We start from the raw sequence: 22,711 nt of genomic DNA, 5'->3' as shown, positions 1-22,711 counted from the left end.
CATGGCTTAAGCTGTTGTGGTTAGGCAGGACTGTTGCTCTTCACGCATGGCTGGCTAGATATTTTAAAGATGAACTGATTTTCCCCATAACCCGTAGACAAAGACTATATAAACAGGAAGAGGTCGTTCTGGAAAGAAAAAGTGCTTAACTGTTCCAGGTAGGATGCATGAAGCTTGCAAGTATTGTAGGAATTTTCAACAGCTGAAGTGCCTAAAGGAAAGCATGAATTTGAGCTGGCAGATGACACTCATTGTAGAAAGATAAAAGGCTGCACAGTGTCTGTTTCTCAAAAAGCTTTGTGTGGAGGCCAAGGGACAGAATCACCTAAAGGATAGCTTATTCTCCTTCTTCTGTGACAGGTGTGGCATGTCTGTTGTATTTCCCTGAGAAGGCAGGAACTCTTTGTAGTGGAAAATTTCTGGAAAGACAGAATATTCCAAGGTAGCAGTCTAGTAAGAGCCAATCCATTCCCTGCTTACTCTGGGTGAACGCAACAGCTTGTGTTTGATTTCATATAAAGCTTCTGAACCACAGTAATCCATGTGGGATATTTTTTTTTTTTAATTCTTAATTTATTGAGCAAGTAACGTCTATGATAAGAAGCCTTGCGTAGTTCTATAATGCATTATGAAATATTTTGCCTTGAAACTATAGATGTGCTGGAGCATGTAGTGCGCTGAAGTGTTCGGTAGCAGCCTTAATGGGAGAGATAAAAGATGGGTCTCATGATAAGAAATCTTGTATAACTATTTAATAATAACAGCTAAAGAGAAAGTGCTGAACAGAGCAATGCATATGAGAACAGTGAAGGCTGAATTTGCAGTCTTCCTATTGATTCAAAGAAGCTTCAGAGAGAGATTTCACTTCTGACGTAGAAGCTCATCACTTATCTATCAAAAGAGGTGAATGAGCAATTCAGATGATTGGTTGGCTTAAAATTTGTTAGAATAAAATGATCATCATTCTCTCATTAGTATGTTTCAAAAAGCTGAACAGCAGATTCATCAGTAATGATTAAACATTTATATATAGTTTTCTCAGATGGCCTCCTTTTTCCCTATAGCCTTGCAGTTTTCAAGAGACATAATGTGACAGAGGGAGTGGGAGGATATGGAGACAGACATCTGAGATGTATGGAATGCTTAGAACCTACAAAGCGAATAGTGGGAATTGAAGTTAGTTGACAATTTACAGATTTCAAGTCAAGAAATACACAAATAATAATGACAATAAATACATTTCTGTTCATCTATTCGAGAAGTAGCTTTTGACTTCCATAAGTCAAAGTGTATCCCAAATAATGTTGAGCTAAATTCTCCTCATGGATTTCTGCAAAATACAGAAAAAAGAGAGAAAGTTGTCAAGACCTTTAAAATACAGCATTAGGAAGAGAGGTTTGTTGTCAGAACTGTGTAAAGGGGATTAAATTTCACTTCTGCTGTATACTCCAAAGAGTACTTTCAGCCCTTTCATCTGGTGTAGTAAGCCTTTAAGCCCAAGTCACTTTAAGCTTACTACTGTGTTACATGACTATTAACTCAAATATCTGATTCCAGAATATGTGTATTGCCAGAAGTTAATTTTCCATTTCTTTATTGTCAGTTGAAGACTGCATGGCTGATGTTGATTAAGGAAAAACATTTAAGTCGTCTTCAAAAGGATTTATCTTCTTTTTGTCTGAAATGAGGCCTAAAGAAACATAGATCTAAAGTGTTGAAGGGTTAGAAAAAGAAAGGAAATCAGTTTTTGCTCGAAAACCTTTTTTAAGCAAATTGGCTCTAGAATGGTTGTAGGGGAGAAACCGCAGCAAGTAACTTGCATAGATTAATTTTCACCTGCTTAATCAACATGGATGCCATGAGTTGTTTTCACATTGTTTTAAAAGACAAAAAAAAGAACATAGGTGACAGTACAGTGCTGGAACCCTTTGGATTATTTTATTTTTTTTAATGGCATTTTTTAAAAATTCTGGAAAAATATCTGTAGATTTATGGAACAGACACAATTCATCATCACTTGGTGTTAATAAACCTTACAGTAGCTTGCGTCAGAAGGGCAAAGTTAGTAATGACTTGAACCCAAACATATGGCAGAACAAAATATTAACTTGCCGTTAATTGATTATTGCAAAATAGTGTGGTATGGTTTATTTTTAATTAACTGTTCTTGACTTGCATGGTTTTTGCTGTTGCATTCCAGCAGAAACAGAGTTGTCACACAGAGGATGCGTCTATTGATAACAGGGGAGGTTCTGTCTCTGTAAAAAGTAGAAAATGTACTGCTAGTACATTTTTTTAAAAGAAAGATCCTAGCAGTAGCTTTACTTTTTGTCAAATATCAATGAAGACTAGTGAATGAAAATATATTGGATTTTATTTTAAGAGAATTTTAAAGTAAATGTACTGGATGAAGTACCAGCGAATGAACCCTGAAGAACAGTATTGCAGAGATGTATCGTCGTTATTTCATGTGTTGCAGTGAACACCCCGCTTACCTATTCCACACATCTCAGGAAACAAAGTCGGGAAACAAACTATTAGCCACACGTCTGTGGGAGGATAATAGCCTGGGAGATAGAGAGCAAAACGATCTGTGGAATGTTTTAATTTTGGTCTGTGACACTCGGGACATGGACATTGCAGGAGTGCTGGCTCAAAGATGCCGTTAAACACAGGCCTGCCATGGGGGCGGTGCCGTACTCCGGATGCAGGAGAACCTCTCCGAAGGTCTAGGATGACACAGTGCTTATCGTTAGACAATTGCTAGCATTTAAGTTAGAGCAGTTTAAGACATTTTCACTTTTCTCAGATAGAAGTTATGACCTTTCAGATGAGAAGAATGTTAATACGGTCTATTATAGTGCAAACGAAACATTTTACAGGTATCAGCAGCTCTCTGCAGTTAGTTGTTTTATTTCCAGTGCCACAAACTGCAGGAGTTAGTATGGTTGGTGTGTCTCACCTAGGGACAGAGGGAAGGGCGGTAATTCTCAGCAAAGGACAGTTAATTTTTTAAAGCTGTTTTACCTCAGACATTTCCTTTTCTCTGGCTTTATCCTGTGCTACAGTCTCAACTGACATAGCAATACTGGCAAGTCCCTTACATTTTAGCAGATGTTGGAATTTTTCTGCCTTGGCGTTTGCACCATTTCCTCAGTTGATGCCAGCTAAGCCAACAAAAGCTGTCTTCTGTTGGCGTAAGTTCACAAGTATATCACCAAAGACTATGCTGGCAAAGTGAGTAGCAATGCAGGGATCGAACTTTTCCCATCTGATTTAGCATAGGGTGTTTTCTCCAGAATAGTGTAATATAAACCGGGTATAATTTTGTGAGTGTTATTGACCTGGGTGAAAGATTAGGTGAGAAAAACTTACAAAGACAAAAAACTTAAACTTACAAATTTCCTTATCATAGAATTATGTACATCCTACTCTTCTTAATTTCTTTTTTTCTGTTATATTCTGGCAGCATTCATTGAGTGAATTGAATGATCTTTTAACTCAAGAAATAGAGATCTCTAAATGGGAATGAGAAAATAATGTAATAGTTCATGTTTTAATCTCTGGTTCCTCTTCAGTATCTTTTTTTTTCTTTTTTTATGTGGAGGGAATTTATATCTGCAGCATGTAGATTTCTTAACTGAATAAATAAGCTTAACTGTTCATTGTTTTTTTAAAATCTTTTAACAGGCAAAAAAATAATTAGTCTGAATATTCAGTCAGTCACAACTTACAAGACAATTTCTAATGTTATTGGATATTTAAAAGGAACTGTATTTCCTGGTAAGTAGCCGTTTGTAATTTATATTGATTATTTGTTTCATGATGGCTGGGAGTCATAGCTGGGATCAGGATTCTGTTTTGGCAGATGATGCACTAATACAGAGGAAGGAGAGAGCCTTTGTTGTAGTCATTTTGTGATTTGATTTATGACAAAACAGAAGTAAGGGTTAAACAGCAAATAAGCTCAAGGGGATATTATAGTTACACTAACCATATTTTGACACAACAAGCAGAAGTTACATGTAGATCATAGACAGTATTTTATACCAAGTAACTATGTTGGTGGTTTTAATTTTAGGGTGTACTGATTTGAATTAATATGCAAGCTGTCTATACAACTTTATAAAAGGGTTTGATTCTTATTCTAATGTTAGCAGAATTTTAAGATAAATAAAACTCTATGCTTCAAGTCCAGAACGCCCCTACGTAATTAAAATGTCTCACTGAAACCAAGGTGTAAAGCAGCGGGATCACTGGCTCAGTTAAGAATCTGATATCAAATGTGATTAGAGCGTACAAAAATCTGTGACTAAGTTCTTAATCACACTTGCTGCAGCCGTATTTTGTGTTACACTCGTGCCTTAAGCTAATTTTGTACAAGTCTATGAACGATAATTACTGTTCTGTATGTCTAAGAATTAAGCAATAAGATTCTAAGTGCAGCTGTGACATAAACCACAAACCTCCTCCCTCTTTGATGGCGTATGCATATAATATGATAATCAGGACATTGTAAGAATTAAGATGATTTTGAGTTTATTCCGTGTGCAAGTGAATTTGCCTAAAAGCTGAAAGGTTTCTGCAACACGGCTGAACACCTTGCTGGCTACTTACGGATTGTAAAGTGTTGTAGACCCAGTCCAATTCCTAAGGTACAAATGGCATCATCACATTTGCCTTGATTAATATTCGTCTGTTGGATTCAGAAGAAAGGTTGCAAATTTGTCTACAATCCCTTAGGAGGTGGGCCACTCATTTCATATTTTAAGTGATGGAATGAAGGAGATGGAGAAGATTTATATTTTTTCCTGTTAGTGAAATAATGATTCAGTTTTGTGTGTGCCTGAATGCTGTACTTTTCACCAGAATATTTTTTTTTTAAAGCATAGAAAACAATTAACACAGCGAATTTTATTTCGGTAAAAGATTTAATTTCCTTCAAGAATGTGAAGTCTGCTATTGCTAATGTTTTGCAATAGCTGTCATGGAATTTGAAAGGTAGAAACTACCATGTTTAGACATACTGTCTACTGAAATAGAGGCAAGACAAGTAATAAGAAGCATGCATCAGTTTCTGTTTAATAAATTCTTTATCTTCTCTATATCTGAGTTTTTCCTCTTATTATTGCATTCTTAATAAGAAACTACTTTTTAAAGGTATGTCAGTATATGTTTAACTTTAAAAATTTAAGGATATTTAATGAAATGAAGTCAATAGCACTACCCAGATGCCAACGGTTTATCCCATAAATGTCTTGCTGAACATGGGTCATGGCAACTGGCTCCTAATGTAGGCACAAGTTAAGCATACAGCGCACCATGGATAACGTTTTGTACAAAATCAGTGTTAAGCCTTCATTTGTTTCTCTACTCTTCCTGGTTCATACTGTGGCCATGCCCTCTCAACGGATTTGAATACTTGATGTTTTCATGGCATTGATTCTCTGTCATATTGATGAGGTTTTCCTAGTTTCATACACCTGAAATATTCACCTTTGCGTTCCCAGAAATGCAGAAAGAAAGCCAAATTTATCTTTAGTGTTTAATGAAAGACCAGAGTATCACCATGGGTAGATTTTTTTTTTTTCTTAAAGGCCTCCTAGCATACACACAAACACATTTATGTAATGGTGATCTTATTTGACATTTGATCCTAGGATTAACAATAAGCACCTGATATCCAACCAAGATATTAAAAGATTTAGGAGCAGAGGAAATATGATAGTTGGTAGCCTTTTAAAACCTGAAAAACATAACACTGATCTCATAGCTGTATTGGGCATGGACGAAAATGGGATCTATAACCAAGACAACAGTAAAAAGTCACTCTTTATAAATGATAAATCCCTGTTGTCCAGCCCGTCACTGTCCTGAACATTAGCCTATCTTATCACTTTCAAAAGTGTCTGATGGATATTTTTTCTCTATCTCTAGTCTTTTCTTTCTCTTTTTTCTTCCCATGTGATCTCCTCCTCTACATGTTTCAGTAAATGATTATGAGAAAGGACATTTGCTGCCTCTGTACGCATGACCATCCTTTCTCCTATGCTTTTCCTGTAGTCATTTGCTTCAGGGTATTGCCCCTATTCAAGAGGGAGAGATTTGCAAAGATGAAGAATTTCAAAGGAGGCACCAGCTGTACGTTTTACCCTTGTTCATTCAGCTGGCATGTCCTACAGTAAGTTGCTACTTGTAGCTTTCTTCTCCATCAAAACTTCCTACGCTATTTTAGAAAAGGTCTCTTTTACTCCCCTTCATATACACTGTCTACGGACTCAACAGAGATTGTAGTACAGGGCAAACATTGATCCTGTCTGATCACTCTGTGTTATGGCACTTCCTCTAATGACCTAGAAGCCTGTAAGGCCATTCATTTCTCTTCCCAGTTCCTAATGTTAAGTGGGTTGACGATCCTATGATTTTTCACTGTCAGTGCAACCTGTAATTAAACGTCTCATGATGCAACAAACAAGTTGCAAAATTATGTAATTTAGATTGCATTTTGTTACATTAAATTATTATGTCCTCTTCGGTTTACATTTTTCGTATCTGCTTTTAGAAAGAAATTTTCATTTACGTACCTATACACACCCCAAGCAGTTGATTGAAAATGTCGTGTTGTGGGTACATGACAGATCCCCTGTTTGTAAAGCATTTTTGATTCCTTATAAAAAAGAATCGCCTTCTATTTTGTTGAACAAAACTGGTAGTAAAAGTCCAGTTTGATAGAGAATGGTTTTATAATCCAAGTATGTTGGTGTTCAGTTAAAGTTGTTTCTAGGCAGCAGTCGCTGCAAAAGATACTGAGGATCAGATATTTAATTTTATAAGCAATATAAACCGTGGGCATTTTGCCACCTGTGTGTCGCTACGTTCCAGTGTACTAACAACAGTGAAGAATGAATCCCCTTGGATAAAGAAAGAAAACCACAACTTTTCACACTTTTTGGAACCCACATGACACCTGAGATTGTTGTAGCTCTGGAGTCACTTGATAACTGTTCTTTTGTTCTCTATCGGTATCCAGGAACATGGAAGGAACACCTTTCCAAGTCTAGATCTGGGCTAGAAAGAGACTTCATTAAATATCAGAACACAATCAGTAGGCAATCCGTCAAAGAGGCTTCGGTTGTGAATTCATCTCAAACAGAAGGTCTAACAGTTTAGAAAGTCGTTGAGCATAACTCTACTTAGACTTCTTGACGCGTGTCAGTCACACTAGTCATTCATGTTGTTTCATACTACGTCATCCTTTTGGAATAAAATAAGGTTCTTTACACTTGTGAGTTAGTATTTGGATTATATATTACACCTTGGGACATGAAGATTTCATTTAATTTCTCTGAAAAAAAAAGTATGTTTTCTTTTCTGGATAACCATAGGCATGTGCTTTATTTCAGGTTGAAACTTCTTTTCATTTTATAAAATGCTTTCTTCCAGTATCATCAGAGTTACTAGGTCTGACTTACCATTTCTGTATCATTCATTATCTCTATTCCTCTGTCATGTCTCCTCTCTAAACCTGCAGTCCAGGTCTTTTCAGTGTCTCCTTACATGGAAGTCTAAGTCCTGATAAATAACCATTCTGGTTACCAGCTTCTCAACTGCTGTTTCTGCAATGTCTTTTTTGAGATAGGGTGATGAGCACTGAACACAGTCTTCCAGGTGAGGGAGTACTAATACTTTGTGTATTTTCTCTATGTTTCTCATTGTACTACCACACCTTTTGTTTTCTTTTTTTTGGACACTAATATGTATTGAAATAGAGTTTCCTGCTTATTCATTTGTGTTTTTTCATAACACTCTATGTGAGCATGGAACTTTATTAGATTATCTAGATAGCGAAGTCCTGGAGGTAAAAATGGTACACATCGGATATATAAGAAAGGAGAATAATAAACAAACAATGAAGGCAAGGGCATAGAGATTAAATTAGGAGAGTATATACAAATATTTATTTACTAGTTTATTTTTAAGTAATATTTCACAGCTTTATGTATTTATATTGTATGATTGTCTTTCCCATGATCATATATATTTTTGTTGACAGCATTGTGTTGGATTAATAATATTACAGATTGCTAATACAGTTCATCGTTTAATTTTTTAAAATTGTTTTCATGCTATTGTCTGGAAGAAATAAAATTCTCTTGTCTGTCTTTTTTTTCACATTTCAGACAGATATGTCATCATTGGTAGTCATCACGATGGTTTGGACACTTATGGTGGACAAGAATGGGCCAGTAGTACTGCAATCATCACAGCATTTATGCAAGCCTTGATGTTGAAGGTTAAGAGAGGCTGGAGACCTGACCGGACCATTGTTTTCTGCTCATGGGGAGGAACATCATTTGGGAACATTGGTTCATATGAATGGGCAGAGGTAAAATAGTTTTAGAAGGAATCATTGCAATGATGATTGCTTGTATTGAAAGCATGAAAACAAGTTGTTCCCATAGCTGTGAAGGTTGCACATACGGCACCTTTGTGAGCTGATGCCCCTCCTCATTCAGCAGAGGTCTGTAAAAAGAGGACATTGCGAGAGTTTGGGGAGGAGGGAAAAACCTCAAAAAAAGATCTAGGAATAGCTTAGAGGACTTTTTCTCCTTCTTGGAGGTCCAACAGTTACTAATTTTTAATTGATAAGCTTAGTGTGGGGAGAACTGAATCAAGAGCAGACTTAATGAAGAGAATCGTGTCATGGTTTACATTAGTTACACAAACATTTCAGTGTCTCCATGGCCAGTGCTGATTCACTTTTCACATATTTGTGCTAAGGAGTTAGATACAGTCTGACACAGAGAATTCCTTGGGCTCTTACATACAGCAAAATAGAAATCAGCTTACTGAAATCATACATGATTACAGTAGGCTTCAGTTGATAAATTAAAGGAGTAGCTAGCAGAGTGATTCATGGCTGCTGAATTAAAACAGTAGATAAAATGAAGAGTTAATTGTTTTTTATCATGCGTGAGAAGCAGCTTGCTCTCATTGAAGTTTCATACTTCCAACAAGATTATTCTTCAAAAACAAGAAGGGGTGAAAAACTCAAATTGAAAAGATCCAGGCTGGAAGCAAAATTTGTTTAGTTCCACTTCAAGTCAGCTTTACATCAGATGTAATTGCGTTACGTCCCTTCTGTTCAATATACAGAGCCACTTCATGCAAAGAGTAACTCATTACCAGGAAGGCAAAGGTGATCTTTTTTTAAAAAGAGATAATAATTGAAACTGCTCGTTCATACTATTTTTGTAGTCTAAAACGTAATAAAATGAAAACACTGAGAATGTTACGCAATTCAAACCTGACTTTGGTCTCTCAAAATTTGGGTACATTTAACTGTTGATAATGATTGCTTTTGAAGTTTGTCTTCTGTCAGGCATAAGTTTAAAAGGCCTTCACGTTGTTTCACAGTATGTAATGTTTTCATTTTTGGCCTTACAAGTGTAGTCATTTTTAATTCCTCCTGGGCCTGTTTGCGTTTTGTCGAGATGATGTGTGAAATGAAATTATAACTTCTGCTATGTGGAGAAATAACACTAAGATATCCTTTGAAGTTCTTAGCAGCATGTTGTAAGAAGTTGTAGTTAAGTAATACTCAGGGAATCACAGAGGACAAAAACGTAGGGTGCAGTTTTTCCCTAGAAGGAACTGAAAGAACAAAACAAGTCTTAATTGTAACAATGCATAGTAATGACCATTGCTCTGGTTGTGTTGTAGGATCTCAGGAGAGTTCTTCAAAGAAATGTTGTGGCCTATGTTAGCCTCCATAATCCAGTCACAGGCAACTCAACTTTGCACCCTGTTGCATCTCCTTCTCTTCAGCAACTGACAGCAGAGGTTAGAAATTAAGTATTTTCTTTCACATGTGGTTTATGAGGTTACACGGTTAACCCCTTTGATGCCAGGTGGGTTTAGATAACTACAAGTGGAGGTTGCTTTATTTAAGAGTTTTAACCTCACAAATACACATGAACTGTTTTTACTAAGTAAGCAGGTTAAATTTTATTTTAAAAATTACAAGATGTGTTAAGAGATTGGAAATAATAATTTATTTCAACTACTCATTATACCAAGTCTCACCAAGTTTTGCATGCCCTACAGCTTTTTCACCTTTTGGCAGCTTTAAAGTAACATATTTTTTATTCTTTAGCACAAAGCACATTTTTCTCTTCCTAATCTGATCCTTCCAGACCGTTTCTTAATTTGCATTTAAACCTGTGTATTTACCAGATATAACGTGACACACAGGAAGTTTATTACTCTTACATAATAAATGCTGTCTAAAGCAAGTCTGTCAGATTCAGTGCTCAGCTATGCCTTTGTAACTAGTCTGCAGTCAGAATATTCTGTAGTTACGCTGGTGTAAGCGCACGTAAGCTTCAAACTAATGACCTTATTGCCATTTCTGAGGTGGCTGAATTTATTAATATTTAAAAGGAATTGAAAAATAATAATAAGGTACATACTAAATGACAAAAACAGTTTAAAGTGACATGCATAAAATGGAGTTCAATTTGACTTGCATAAAGTATGCTTTTCAGATATTTTTTCCATAAACTTGCCAAGCTAATACTCATTATTCCGATGTTTCTTTGACTTGCCTCTGAAGCATTTGGTACTAAACACTGCTCAACGTAGCATCTTGAATTTAGCGGAGTTCAAGACAGAGCTTGCTTGGCAATTACTGTCCAACTAAGTAGAATTATATCGGTCAAATTGCTTCTTAGCAGTGTTTTAACCACTTCTCCTGTCCAGTGATTAGGTGGTAGTTTCCTCATGGAAAGGATGTGGCTTATTCTGTGTAAGTAATACAAAAAATGCAATGCAAAATCATTTCTTTTCAGGGAAGAAAAGGCTTTTAGTTGTGGAAATGTATTTATGAAGTTATATATATGAGCCTGCAGGTGTTAAGCATATGTGTAAAATGTTAAAAATTCTATTACACGTTTTTAGCTACTGTATTTGCAAAATATACTATTCTGATAGGATGCTAGCTTTTAGCTAACCTATTGGTGTTTGCAGTCTTATCTCCATGAAAACAAGTATTTGCCATTTAAAGGAATAAATTTATTACATTAGGTCCTTGAGCTATTTGGTTTTTTTCTCATTTTGTTCCTTTGACTTCACAACATGATCCGTGGCAGTGATCTGAAAACTGTAAACTGTCTGGAGCTGTGTGGCAGACACTTTATTATCCACTTATCACTTTATTAAGATTTGATTCTTTTTTTTCTTATAAACACTATATTAGTAAAGGTGTTACAGTCATGCCCTCTGTTTTGGAGGAAAAGCAAAGGAAATCTCTTTTTCACTTCCACTTTATTTCTGTGGTGCGTTTGGTTGTGATGTTGCAATATTTTGTAATTCTTCTTGTAATAACAATTGTATCCTCTCCTGTAGTACGGACACACCCTCTCTTAGCAGTCCTGCCTTGCACCAGTTATTTAGTTAACAGTCAGTAAAACATGACTAGAACTTCATTTTTTTTCTTCCAGTAAACACCCTCCATCTCACCTCTGATTCTTTAGTGTCTAAGGCTTTGTTATCGAGATTTATCCGTTCTGCATGTTTACCCCGAAGCCACGTTTAGAAAGGACAAAAGACGTGAGATAATCGGTATAGTTTTATTTTTTGTAGGATAACATTATTGGTAATTAATGCAACTGTCATACAGTTTGTGACATTAAAAAGATTTGTAGGAATTATTGCTTCCAAATGCTGGCTAGATTTCTGAATTTATGTCAAGTATATTGACAGTGATGGAACAGCCCAGCACAGATCTTCATTTGTTCCCTCTGGTACCCAAAATTTGCCACATGTCTAGAAGATTTTTTCTGGAAGACTGATCTACTTATAAAGAATATTGATACTGCTTCCAGCACTTGTGAAGACGACAATGTAACTAGAGATTACCTCAAAATTATGGTAGTAAAAATGGGGTAAGATTTTTGGAGCTCATCTCAAAGAAATTGTGAGTCCATTCACATGGGATTCTTGTTAACAGGTGCAGGTTGCAAAGAAGTGCTTTAAAAATCCAGTGAGAGACAAGGATGATTTTGATTTGTAAGAGCAATTCTCTGAATTTAGGTTTGTTAGAATAGAGTAGAAGGTGAAACAGGAACTGAGAATTAATAATATCAATCCATTATAAAATGAAAAGTGAAAATAACCAATCTCATTTAGTTAAAAACTTTCCACAATTTATGGATACATAGAATATACTGCACTGTACCTTTGGATCCAATGGTAAAACTCATACTTCCATTTTTAGGCCACAATGAAAAGAAATGAGCTTGCGTTGATTTTCGTATTCCTAAACAGTGTTTTGAGGAGGGGGAGACTTAAGATCTGCACAGCATTTGCACTAAGGGCGGAGTTGGGTTTTCTTCAGTGTTTGCTGTTGTATTAAAATTGTGGGCACTCCATCTCAGCGAAACAGAGGAAGAATGTTTTCCTAGGGACAATTAATACTTGTTAAAAGTACCTACAAAGGTGAGGTACTAGGATTCTGGGGAGAACAATGAAAAATTGTAGTTTGTCCTGTGAAAGAAAACTCGAGTAAAAATCACATAAAATGCAGAGCACTCCCTGAATGCTACAAGGACCGTAGCTTAAAGAGAGCTGTGGAGAAATGTCAAAGTAGGATAGACAGATGCATACAACAGTATTTACTTTCTGTGCTGTAAATATGTGGCTTTTCCAAAATAAAATTTGGAACACTCGCTAATCCCTGCGGCTTCCAAGACACTTTTTTTTCCTTAATTTCTGGAAACTGTGGGAACAGTAGAGAAGAAGTTGTAGCTGAAATGTAGTTTGTAGAAATATTCTAGACTTAGAAATCTTAAACCTGATGAATTGTCTACTATGTGAGATCTGGTGCTCAGTTAGAGACTAGGTTAAGAGTTTGGCAAATTAACAGAAACAATAACTTGTTAAAGATGTTTTGTGTAAAGGCATTACGTCTTCATTTTAGTTGCAGGTTTCAAAAAGGAGCTGCATAAGCAATCTGCAAATAATAATTTCATGTGCCTATCAGTGGGATTCTGGTCGAAACACCAAATTACATGAAGAAGCAAATTTAAATATTTGGATTAATAAAGCAAAGAGGAATTCAAACAATTCTGAGACCTTGACATATTTAATTCAAATCTTTTTTATATAACTATGCTAATTAGTGTCCACAGTAATAAGAGGGAAATACTGTCAAGTTATATTTTTGCCTACTATTATTTTGTAAATAAAATGATTATTAATTCGCTTGCACAGTTAGTGAATCACCATTTGTTGGCAGAGTGTCATTGGTAAATTGGGTTTGTTTGATGCTGGCATTCATTCTCTTTAAATAAGGTCATTAATGAATTTTTTTCTATAATTAACATTTCACAATTAAAAAAGTTATTATGAAACATAAATTAATTGTTCTTTTAACTGATTGTGTGACCACTGCTGATCTGACTCCAAGTCTGCTGTTACTGCTGAACCCAAGAAAACTTACTGCTCCTTTCTGCTAAGGAAAGCGCCATTTAAAGTTATTGAAGAATGAGTTGAGCATTAAAAATGACTGTACCAAGTATTGTTGTGCTATTTATCCGTATTTGTGTATATTAATGGAGTAAAAGGCACAAAACATCTTTACATTTCAAGGTGGTGTTATTGACAAAACTATTTTTTCCTTTTCAATGTAGAACCAAAGATAAACTTCTGAATAGGTGCTCGTTAATATTATTTTTTGATTTTTTTCAAAAAAAAAATCTAACATTAACAGCACTGTTGATTCTTTTCTTCCAAATTCTGCGCGTTTATCATTATTATCTACAAGCCTTATATATCAGTAGGTTGTAAAGAAGAAAAAAAAATAATTAAAATATTGTTTGAGTTGCTTGTAGTGTGTATAGCAGAAGATTATAGCTTCTTCATGAATCCTCAGTCTTTACCTATTGCTGCTTTTAGTGTTGTAATTGATTGCTGGTGTTACTTTTTATATTTCTGTTGAAAACCAAAAAAATCTCCTGAGAATCAGAAGTTTATGCTGTGAACTCCTGTCTCAGGAATTCATAACTATGTTAAAAGGATGCTGTCAATATAGACAATGCTTCATTGCCAGGTCTATTAAATGCATCAAGATGCTGCTTCTCAGTTTGAAAAGCAAAGTTTCATTTAATGGTGAATTTGATTTTGGAGTTGCAGCAGGTACTTTGCATCTGCTAACAATGCTTTTATTTTGATAAAATATTGCTTTGTCCACTGTTGCATATTTTTTCACTCTTCCTCCAAATTAAACAATTTGAATAGATAAGTGCTGATTCTGACAGTGGGTAATCATTTAAACCTGCTCATACATTTTGATGTTCTGAAAAGACTATTGCAGTTAATCATGAGGAAAAAAAGTTTGTTAGCAAAGAAGAATGCAAGTGAACTGGTTTTTATGCTGTGGTCTTATTGGAGATCTGCCAAAAGTCCTTTTTTTTCTAATGAATTAGGCTTTCTGCTTCCATGTCCTTCCCTGTCTTTACAAAATTAAGGTATTGAGTTCTTCTGGTAAAAGCATAAATGATGTATATTTTCAGCAGGTTGTTTGGTTTGAAATGTAAATGTCAAGTTTGATAGCCATTGCAGATAAAATTGAAGAAATCTGGACATATTTTTATCTTTAAATGTAGTGCTGGACTATGGGAGATTTCAGTAATTCCTTACCTGTTGTAGAATGGATTTTGGTTCTAAGTTCTATTGTCCAATCTTATTAACACTATCTAATATAATAACCTGTACTACGTCATGGAATTGTTTTTTTCCTTCCAGATACTTTATCTGGACTACAGTATTAGAAAAGTTGAGTTCAATTCTGTCTAAATATTCCTTTGCTTAATTTCATCTTATTTCTCCTAATTATTTCCCTTCAGAGCTGACTTTGTCTTAGCGATAGAAAACCTTTCATGTAGAGCGTTTAAAAGTAAACTAGTTCTTATGAAAGATGATAGAATTGACAGCTCTGGATATTTTGAATTTTCTACATAATTACAAATCATTGCGAAGTTTCTCTCGCTGTTTTTTTCTAGTCATTATTAGCTATATTGTTGAATGAAATTTACTTAATAGCTATAAACCATACAACACACAAAGCACATGGGAAAGAAATGCATGTGCAAAAATGAAGTATATGGTAAAATAACGAAAAAAAAAAGAGAGCCTCTTTAAATCAGAATCTACAAGACATTAGTATAAAGTGAAATGAGAATTAAGACTATGTCATGTCATTTGGCTCATAATGATTACAGCCGCATGTTCCTTACTTTTGCATGTGACAGATAAACAATTAAAATTTTGTGCAGCACAGCACACTTTCTAGTTCGCAGATCAATGTGGAAAAAATGCATCTGAATAATGAAAAGCAGACCGTTTATTTGTCATATAATAAAAAAATATTTTAAGTAATGTGATAGATATTCAACCTTGCCAAAAATTTTAGATACCTAATTTTCGATAGTACAATATGGCCTTTCTAAGTTTACTAACCTCGTATTCTGAGAATGAAAAGCTGTAGAGTGGTCTTTGACACATTTTTCTTTAGATAACCATGAACATATTTCTTTAACGAAGCGCTATGACTTTAACTGATTTACCAGTATTTTCTGTTGTAAAATTGTGTGCTGCTTCCTATGGTCCTAATCAGGTCACGTGTTGAGATGTCAGAGGAATGGGAAGAACAATAGTGCGGTAGAAACCTGGGAAGATTGTGGGGTTTTTTGTTAAACTTTCTCGCAGGAAGAGTAAAAATATGTTCGTAGAATACTAAGCCAGTAACTGACGTGAAAGCATTGACCTGCGCTCCGCTGGGAAATGGGCATAGTAAACAGCATGGAATTCCTGCTCATGCTGATAGATTTTGAGGTTCGAAGTTCTCATCCAACATGGGTCCTTGTCATGCATGCACAGAAGATTCTGTGTGCATTTTAGTGTTCAGATTCAGCCACATGTCCTGCAGGATCTGTCAGACCTGCTCAGCACGTCTAGTGGCAGTGCGTGTGTCAGTGCAGCAGCCAGAACTTCTGAACTCATAATCTGCTGGCTTTGTTTAGGGCTTGGTCATTCAGTTATACATTGGATGGAATTGTATTTGCAACAGAGCTTGAATGGTTTAGAAATCACCTGAAAATTATGATGATTGTTATATTTGAGTTACATGCCTGTCTTTTAGTAGCTGGGATGTTGACATCTTAACCTTGTAAATTTGTCACCCAAGGCGTCCCTTTAATTTCAGTGTTGCTGCAATTACATTTCTTATATGTGAAAGCAAGCAAACAAAAAATATTCTTTTGAGGCTAGTACTTGAATTTCTTTGTCTATTCTATAGGTATATCGACATAGTAAATACCCAAATTTGGGAAGAAAAAAAAAAGCCAAAACAAACACCTAACCAGTTCAATCATCCCAAGGAAAAAAAAATTCTTAAAGTTTAAGTTTAGGTGTCTTTGTTGGCAAGATCTTAGTAAAAGTCTTCAGTGAATTCTTTGGATCCTAAAGTTTGTGATGGCTAAACTAGACGTGCAAAATAAAAAAGGAATGGTATATAATGATTCAAAATTGAAGAAGAAAAATATCCCATATCCATTTAAAGCTGTCATAGCTTGAATAATCACGAGCATCAACTTGAACTATTCTGAGGGTTCCCTGTTAGTTCATTTTTCATACCCTATGCATCTGTTCACTTTACGACCAGAATGTTCTGGTGGTGCTGTCTTGTCCAGTGTGGAAAAACTACTAAACAGGGCTAGAATTGAGGTAACCAGGACAGTTCATAATCTGGAAATTTGAATTATCAGGAAATTTCAGAAGTAATTTTAAGCCAATCAAATCTATGTGAAATATCTCTGTATTTTACAAATTAATCATGATATTTTAATCAGTGTGGTAGTTGAGATGCGTTTTTGTTTAATAAGTCAAAGCAGCGTAATTCCCATAGTATCACTACTCCTGTCTTTAAGTGCACACAGAATGTGACTTCACTGAATATTAACAGGGAAAAATTTTACAGCTGACAGTCTGAGATGTCAGGAAAAGAAAAAATGAAGAAAACAGTTTTCTTGAAGTTTCTGCAAAAAGCTTTCTTTGGGCAGGTAAAAGGTCATACAGTTCAAACCTTTTTCTCTTGGCAGAGCCTTGAAGGTGGTTTCAGAACCTGTTTTGTAGCCATCTGTTTTAAGACTTTAATGCTTCAATTCTCCTTCAAGAGCCTTCTAACGTTTGAGAGGGATGCTAACTTCTGAACTTTGTGTCATCTCTCTATCTCCCTCATTAGGTGTCTTATTTTATAATTACTTGAAGAAAGCTGAGTGTTCTACCTTCAGTAGGAAATTTGGTATTAGAAGAAGAGAATCTTCTAAAAACAAATAAAATTTAAAAAAAAAATCAAGTTAGGAAGTAGCTTCCTCTCAGTTTTAACATGTTGATCTTTTTCTCGAAAGTGAGAATGATCACATTCAATTTTAGTTGTAAAGATTTTTTTAAAAGCTGTAGATCAGGTTCTAATTTATTGCTATTGATTTTTTTTTCCATAGGTTTTTGAGCTGTCCTAGGTAATTGTTGTATTCTGTGTCTGAATGGAAAAGAAAACCAATATTTATTATTAAGATTAATAAAAACTCATGGCTTTATGTGACTAGAGATTTAGATGGTCTTCCTGCTGTGTCATACGTTACCAGTGTCTGTGACAGTCAAGGAAGGGATTTGCTGCATTCTGGCTAACCAGAAGTTTCAAGATCACATGCTGATTTTGGTTAATGCAATCTGGAGTCCAAAAATACATCTAAATATTTATTGAAAAGTTAACCTTAGTTTATCAACATTTTCTACTGCTGATAGTTATTTAATAAATATCTATTCTGAAATCTCAATAAGACTCAAATAGCTTTTAAAGCTTCTGCCATGGAATGGACCAGTGTCAAGTACACATTTCTTGTAAATTCAGCACATTTTTATTTCATACTTTTCTCAAAATGTTAAGGAGGTTGAAATTCAGTAGAAAAGTACTAATTTAGAGTGCCAGGAAGTATTAAAAAACAAACAAACAAAAAAATTCTGAAAGTTGTTTTATTCTTTCAAGTTGACACAAAAGGTCATTTTAACTCTGAAACAATAAAGCTTGTAGTCTACCAAGTAATAACTTATGAACAAAACAGAATGCAGTGTTATAGAGAAGAGGCTGACATGGCGGATAATGTATATGAACTCCATTGTAGAATCATATTTTTAAATTTCTGCCTTTCGTACTAATTACAAACCATCTTATTTGATCTTTTGAAAAAGCTCATCTTGTATGATGTATCTTATTGTTTGCATTTTGTTTGCTACGTTTGGTCTGCTTATCAAGCTTTGTGTAATGATTAGATTTTTATTTAAAACAAGTAGCAGTAGTTATTTGCAGTTGTCACTCAAAATATTTAATTAACTCCAAACACCACCATAGTATCATAAATCATATTTACAGAATATCTTCAAGTAAGCTTGTAAAACAGTTACCTGCACAGCTGAAATGAAACTGAATTTTTGGAACTGAGGATGCTTTGGAACCAATTATATTGCAGTAGATACTTCTTCGGGGCTCTGGGGAATTGGGGAGAAAAAAAAAATCACATAAAACCTTTTTCTCTCTGTAAATTAATGGATCATTGTTGTAAATGAAACACAAAGTTGTACAGTTTGCTTGGTTTGTTGGGGTTTTTTTTTCTATAAAGGAAATGATAATTTTATTTTACAGATTCCAAACATAAGAGGTGATTAAGTAAAATGTACATAAAAATTAATATATAAATCACCTTTGATGGTACAAAACCAAAACTGGTAAGGACTTCAAGCAATCGCTTGATTCAATTCCTCATTCTGCTACAAAAATAAGTCTCTCTGATGTAGCTTCTAGTCTACAAGATTCTACAACTTTCTCAGATGATCTGTGCTTGTCTTCTATCACACTAATATTTGGGGGGAAAAAAAATCATTTATTGAGGTCTTCCCAGTTGCAGATTAATCTATCTTTTCCCGTTTTTCCACTGGTGATCTTTATTCTTTTTTGCAACAGTTTTTTACATATTGAACAAAGTTATCATTATACACAAAAGAAAATGACACACTTTATACACTGAATATCAGCTTCAGAGAATTGATGCATCTTCCTCAAAGTTAGTATGAAATTTGGTGTTTGAAATTAACTGGTGTCTCAGACAAGGAAGTGAAGTCTCTTAAATCCAGGTGTTGCCAAAGATGATTACTTGTGCAATAGTGCTTTTCAGCTAATATTTGGCAATGAGATACAATGGCGGAAAAATATATGTAGAGTCTAAGTGACTCTACAGAGAATCTAATCAGGAAAAAAAAAAAAAACAAAAAAACAATAGAAATACATATTTCACTTTTGTTTGTTACATGCTTGTGTTAAAAACAGTATCCTGATTGGTTCTCTGGCGATCTAATGCCTCTTCAGGGCAAAGAAAGGTATTTGGAATATGACTTTGTAAAGCAAACCTGGAACCAAAGGCATTATAATAAACTGATCTTAGTTAATCTGAGATCAGCATCTCATCCAAATGACGTCTCTCTTCATCTGGATTTCTTTTGTGAAACATTTTTTTAAGTTCTGACTCGTGTAAATCTGTTTTCCTTTAGATTCTTCTTAGGTCTTTTTACAAATATTAATCCCTAGATGTTAGTTTCACAAATCTGGAGCATATCTCAGTTAGTCTGCAAAATGGTTTTGTGTTTGCATTTGTGGACTTTTTTTCAATCTCATTGTTCTGATATTGGAGAATAGATTGAGGATGTAATTCTAGTTTCACTTGTATTTCTATAAAATTCTGTAACCCTAGTGATTTAAGTATATTTTTCCTAATTTATACTGTTACAAGACAGAATAGAATTGGGTCTTGACTTCTGAGTTATTTCCCTGTAAGAATGACAGAGTTTTCTGCTTCAGCACTGAAATGTATGGCTTGTATTCTCTGCGATAAGAGCGTTATATTTGTCTTTACAGAGCTACTGAGGGCATCTGATCCTGCTCATCAAAAACTGGTTGTCTTTGGTATCAGCTAATCAGAGATAGATGACACTTGTTATCTTGTGAGTGATGAAATCCATTTGTTTTAAGAGAAGAAAGAGTAAAAGATCATCTACACTTTGTTCTAATAAATTAAAATATTAATGCCATACATGTGTGTTTTACTGTCTTGTACCGCATACTCACTTTCCTCTTTTTTTACTGTTTTTGCAAGTAATAAGGTAGAAGTATGAATATGAACACCAAATTTCTTTTTTTCCCTTTCTTTTTTTTTTAACATGTCTCAAAATCTTATTCTGACAAAATGAAAGAGAATAGTAGCATTATTATTATCTGAAAGGGCAGTACTTGTCCATGCAAGTTGATTCGTCTACACTGTGTCTGGGAATGCAGAGCAGAGTGTTTCACTGCTTCATTGCTGTTGCCGTGGAATGAAAGATGTTTGTCCTGAAGACGAAGGAAAATGTAAGGCTGTCTTAAGGCACAGAGGAAGAAGGCAAATTGTTGAGGAGATAATGTTAGGGTGGCACTTTGCCAGTGCTTCGCTGGTGCATTGGGGAGGTTAGTTGTTCTCCCCAAATGCAAGAATTATTTGTTTTAATCAGAGATGCGGCCTGAAGGCCTCATCCTTACTTTGTATTTAAATTTCTTACTTCATGAATTGAATTTTGCAGCCCCAAGGACAAAGATGGAGTCATTAAGGTAGCAAAATTCACCTTTGCCTGAGAAGTCTTGCTGCTGTTCTGGCAGTGTCTGCTCATTCTAGGGTTCCCAAAGCAGGTTGTACACCAGCTGACACCTGAGCTTAATGCTCTAGTATTTAATTCTTCTTTTAAAAGAAAGTGGTAAATAAATAATCATAGTTTCTGTGGTCATTTCTTCTTTCTAACATCTTGTATTTCCCCATCAAAGCAGGCACAAGTACTATGCAGCGTTCTTCCATGCAGATTTAATGTTAGACACTAGTGCAGCACTGCTTATAGTAAAGTAATGCTGTAGCTCAAGGCAAAATATTCTTATAACTTATCTTACAGCCTACCTATGACCTTTTAAAAAGAGAGCTGTAACACTGAGTGAAAGGAGGAGAGCTCATACATGACCTTTAATTGGGACAATGTGTTCATGCTCCACGAAGAACACATTATGCCTTGGGCTTTAGTCTAAATATTTTGGTACTTACTCTGATTTCCTGTAAACTAATGTACTCTGAGAAGAATTATATGAGGAAAATAGTGCAGCCATGCTGATGTAAAAGTGGGGTAAAATGTGAGAGAGATTTTGAGATTATTCTGTCACTACAGAAGTCTGGATTTCTAGCAGAGTTGGCTTTTTCCCCCACTGATGCTCTCTGACTCAGAGCCTTTTTTTAAAGTCTTTTTTACTTCAATGAGTCCTACATAGTCCTTGGAAGTTAACTGAGGTAAATTAACTGAATCCCCTTGTTCCTGAGTAAAATACCCTCCAATTTTTCTAATTTTGCTGCAGAATTAGACTACGTGTATCTTGATGGCAACCATTAGCAAGTACTTTCTTGCAGCAACAGGGGCATGTGTTCCTTGCTGAAAAGAGTAGTGACATGCCCCTCACTTCTCCGAGAAATGTGCTTCCTCAGGTATCTCTCTTTAAAGTTGAGGAGCCAGCTAAATGAGGTCTAACAGCATGATTAGTTGTGTTAACCCTTGAAGTCTTGTGTGTTTCAACATTTCTAACTGCATGATCTCAGATCTTCATGAATTTTTACCTAGATATATTTGGTTCCTTCCCTCTGTGTTTCCTGTGGAGCATGAGCCCAACAAGGATTTTTTAGAATTTCATTAAATCCTTGTTAGTGTTTTCATCAGTATTATCATTCCAGATCTGAGGCTAGAGATTGTTAATTAGCTGGAGCATCTTCTGGATCATTGCTTTTGCATCATGCATTAACATTTTAAAGCTGTCTTGGGTCTCCTCCATCAGAGTATTTAATTTCAAAATAAATGGGTAGCTTGCATACTTTTAGTATTGATGTTATTATAATAGTTTCAAATTAGTACAAATTCTGAGTCTGATTATACAGCACTTCAAATATGAAGGTGATTTCCAAAGATACAGGTAAAGAAAGGTGTTAACCTTAATTGACTTTCAGTTGAAGGTACTTTCCTGAGTGGCCTTTGTGCCTTAGAAAATTGTATCGCAAGAGACAAGATAGACTTAACAGTAAGGGAAAACAAAAATGATCTCTTTTTTTTTACTAAAGGTAGGGTGAAATATGGGGAGATGAATAGGACTTGACAAAGTCACAAAGGAGGGAATGTAATTGAGATCTCGTGGCAAATGACTAAAGGAATATGACAAAAAGGGATATGTAAAGTGCTGACAATGAAACATTAGACGATATTACTTTGGAAAAGATGGACTATGTAATATCTTAGTATCTTTAGATATGGATTGGCTTTTTTCGTGTATGATGTTTTTTACTCACATGAAAGCCACTGATCTTAGTAAAAGAATATTCCTTTTTTTAAAAGAAAAGGATAAGGCAGACAGTATAATTGTTGTGTTTAGCTTCAGACCCACAATTCTCATTTGTTACAGAAAATATATTATTAAGTGCAGCTATATTCTTACATGTGATTTCTATTAAGTACCAGCTATACCAACAACCAGTACAGTGACAATCAT

At 35.1% G+C, this 22,711-nt stretch overlaps 1 protein-coding gene across 1 annotated transcript in view; it reads left to right on the top strand.

The window, feature by feature from the left end:
• Positions 1–22,711, top strand: part of NAALADL2 (N-acetylated alpha-linked acidic dipeptidase like 2) — a 263,692-nt gene that overhangs the window by 145,329 nt on the left and 95,652 nt on the right. The window contains exons 7-9 of the mRNA XM_086618639.1: positions 3,691–3,783; positions 8,181–8,386; positions 9,724–9,843. Of these exons, the coding sequence (XP_086474765.1) occupies positions 3,691–3,783; positions 8,181–8,386; positions 9,724–9,843 (419 nt within the window). The remainder of the gene's footprint in view (positions 1–3,690; positions 3,784–8,180; positions 8,387–9,723; positions 9,844–22,711) is intronic.

The sequence above is a fragment of the Tauraco erythrolophus genome, chromosome 11 (assembly GCF_009769465.1).
Source record: "Tauraco erythrolophus isolate bTauEry1 chromosome 11, bTauEry1.pri, whole genome shotgun sequence".
Classification (NCBI taxonomy): Eukaryota; Metazoa; Chordata; class Aves; order Musophagiformes; family Musophagidae; genus Tauraco; species Tauraco erythrolophus.
Note: the sequence above shows the minus strand (reverse complement) of the source record. Positions and strands in the feature narration are given on the sequence as shown.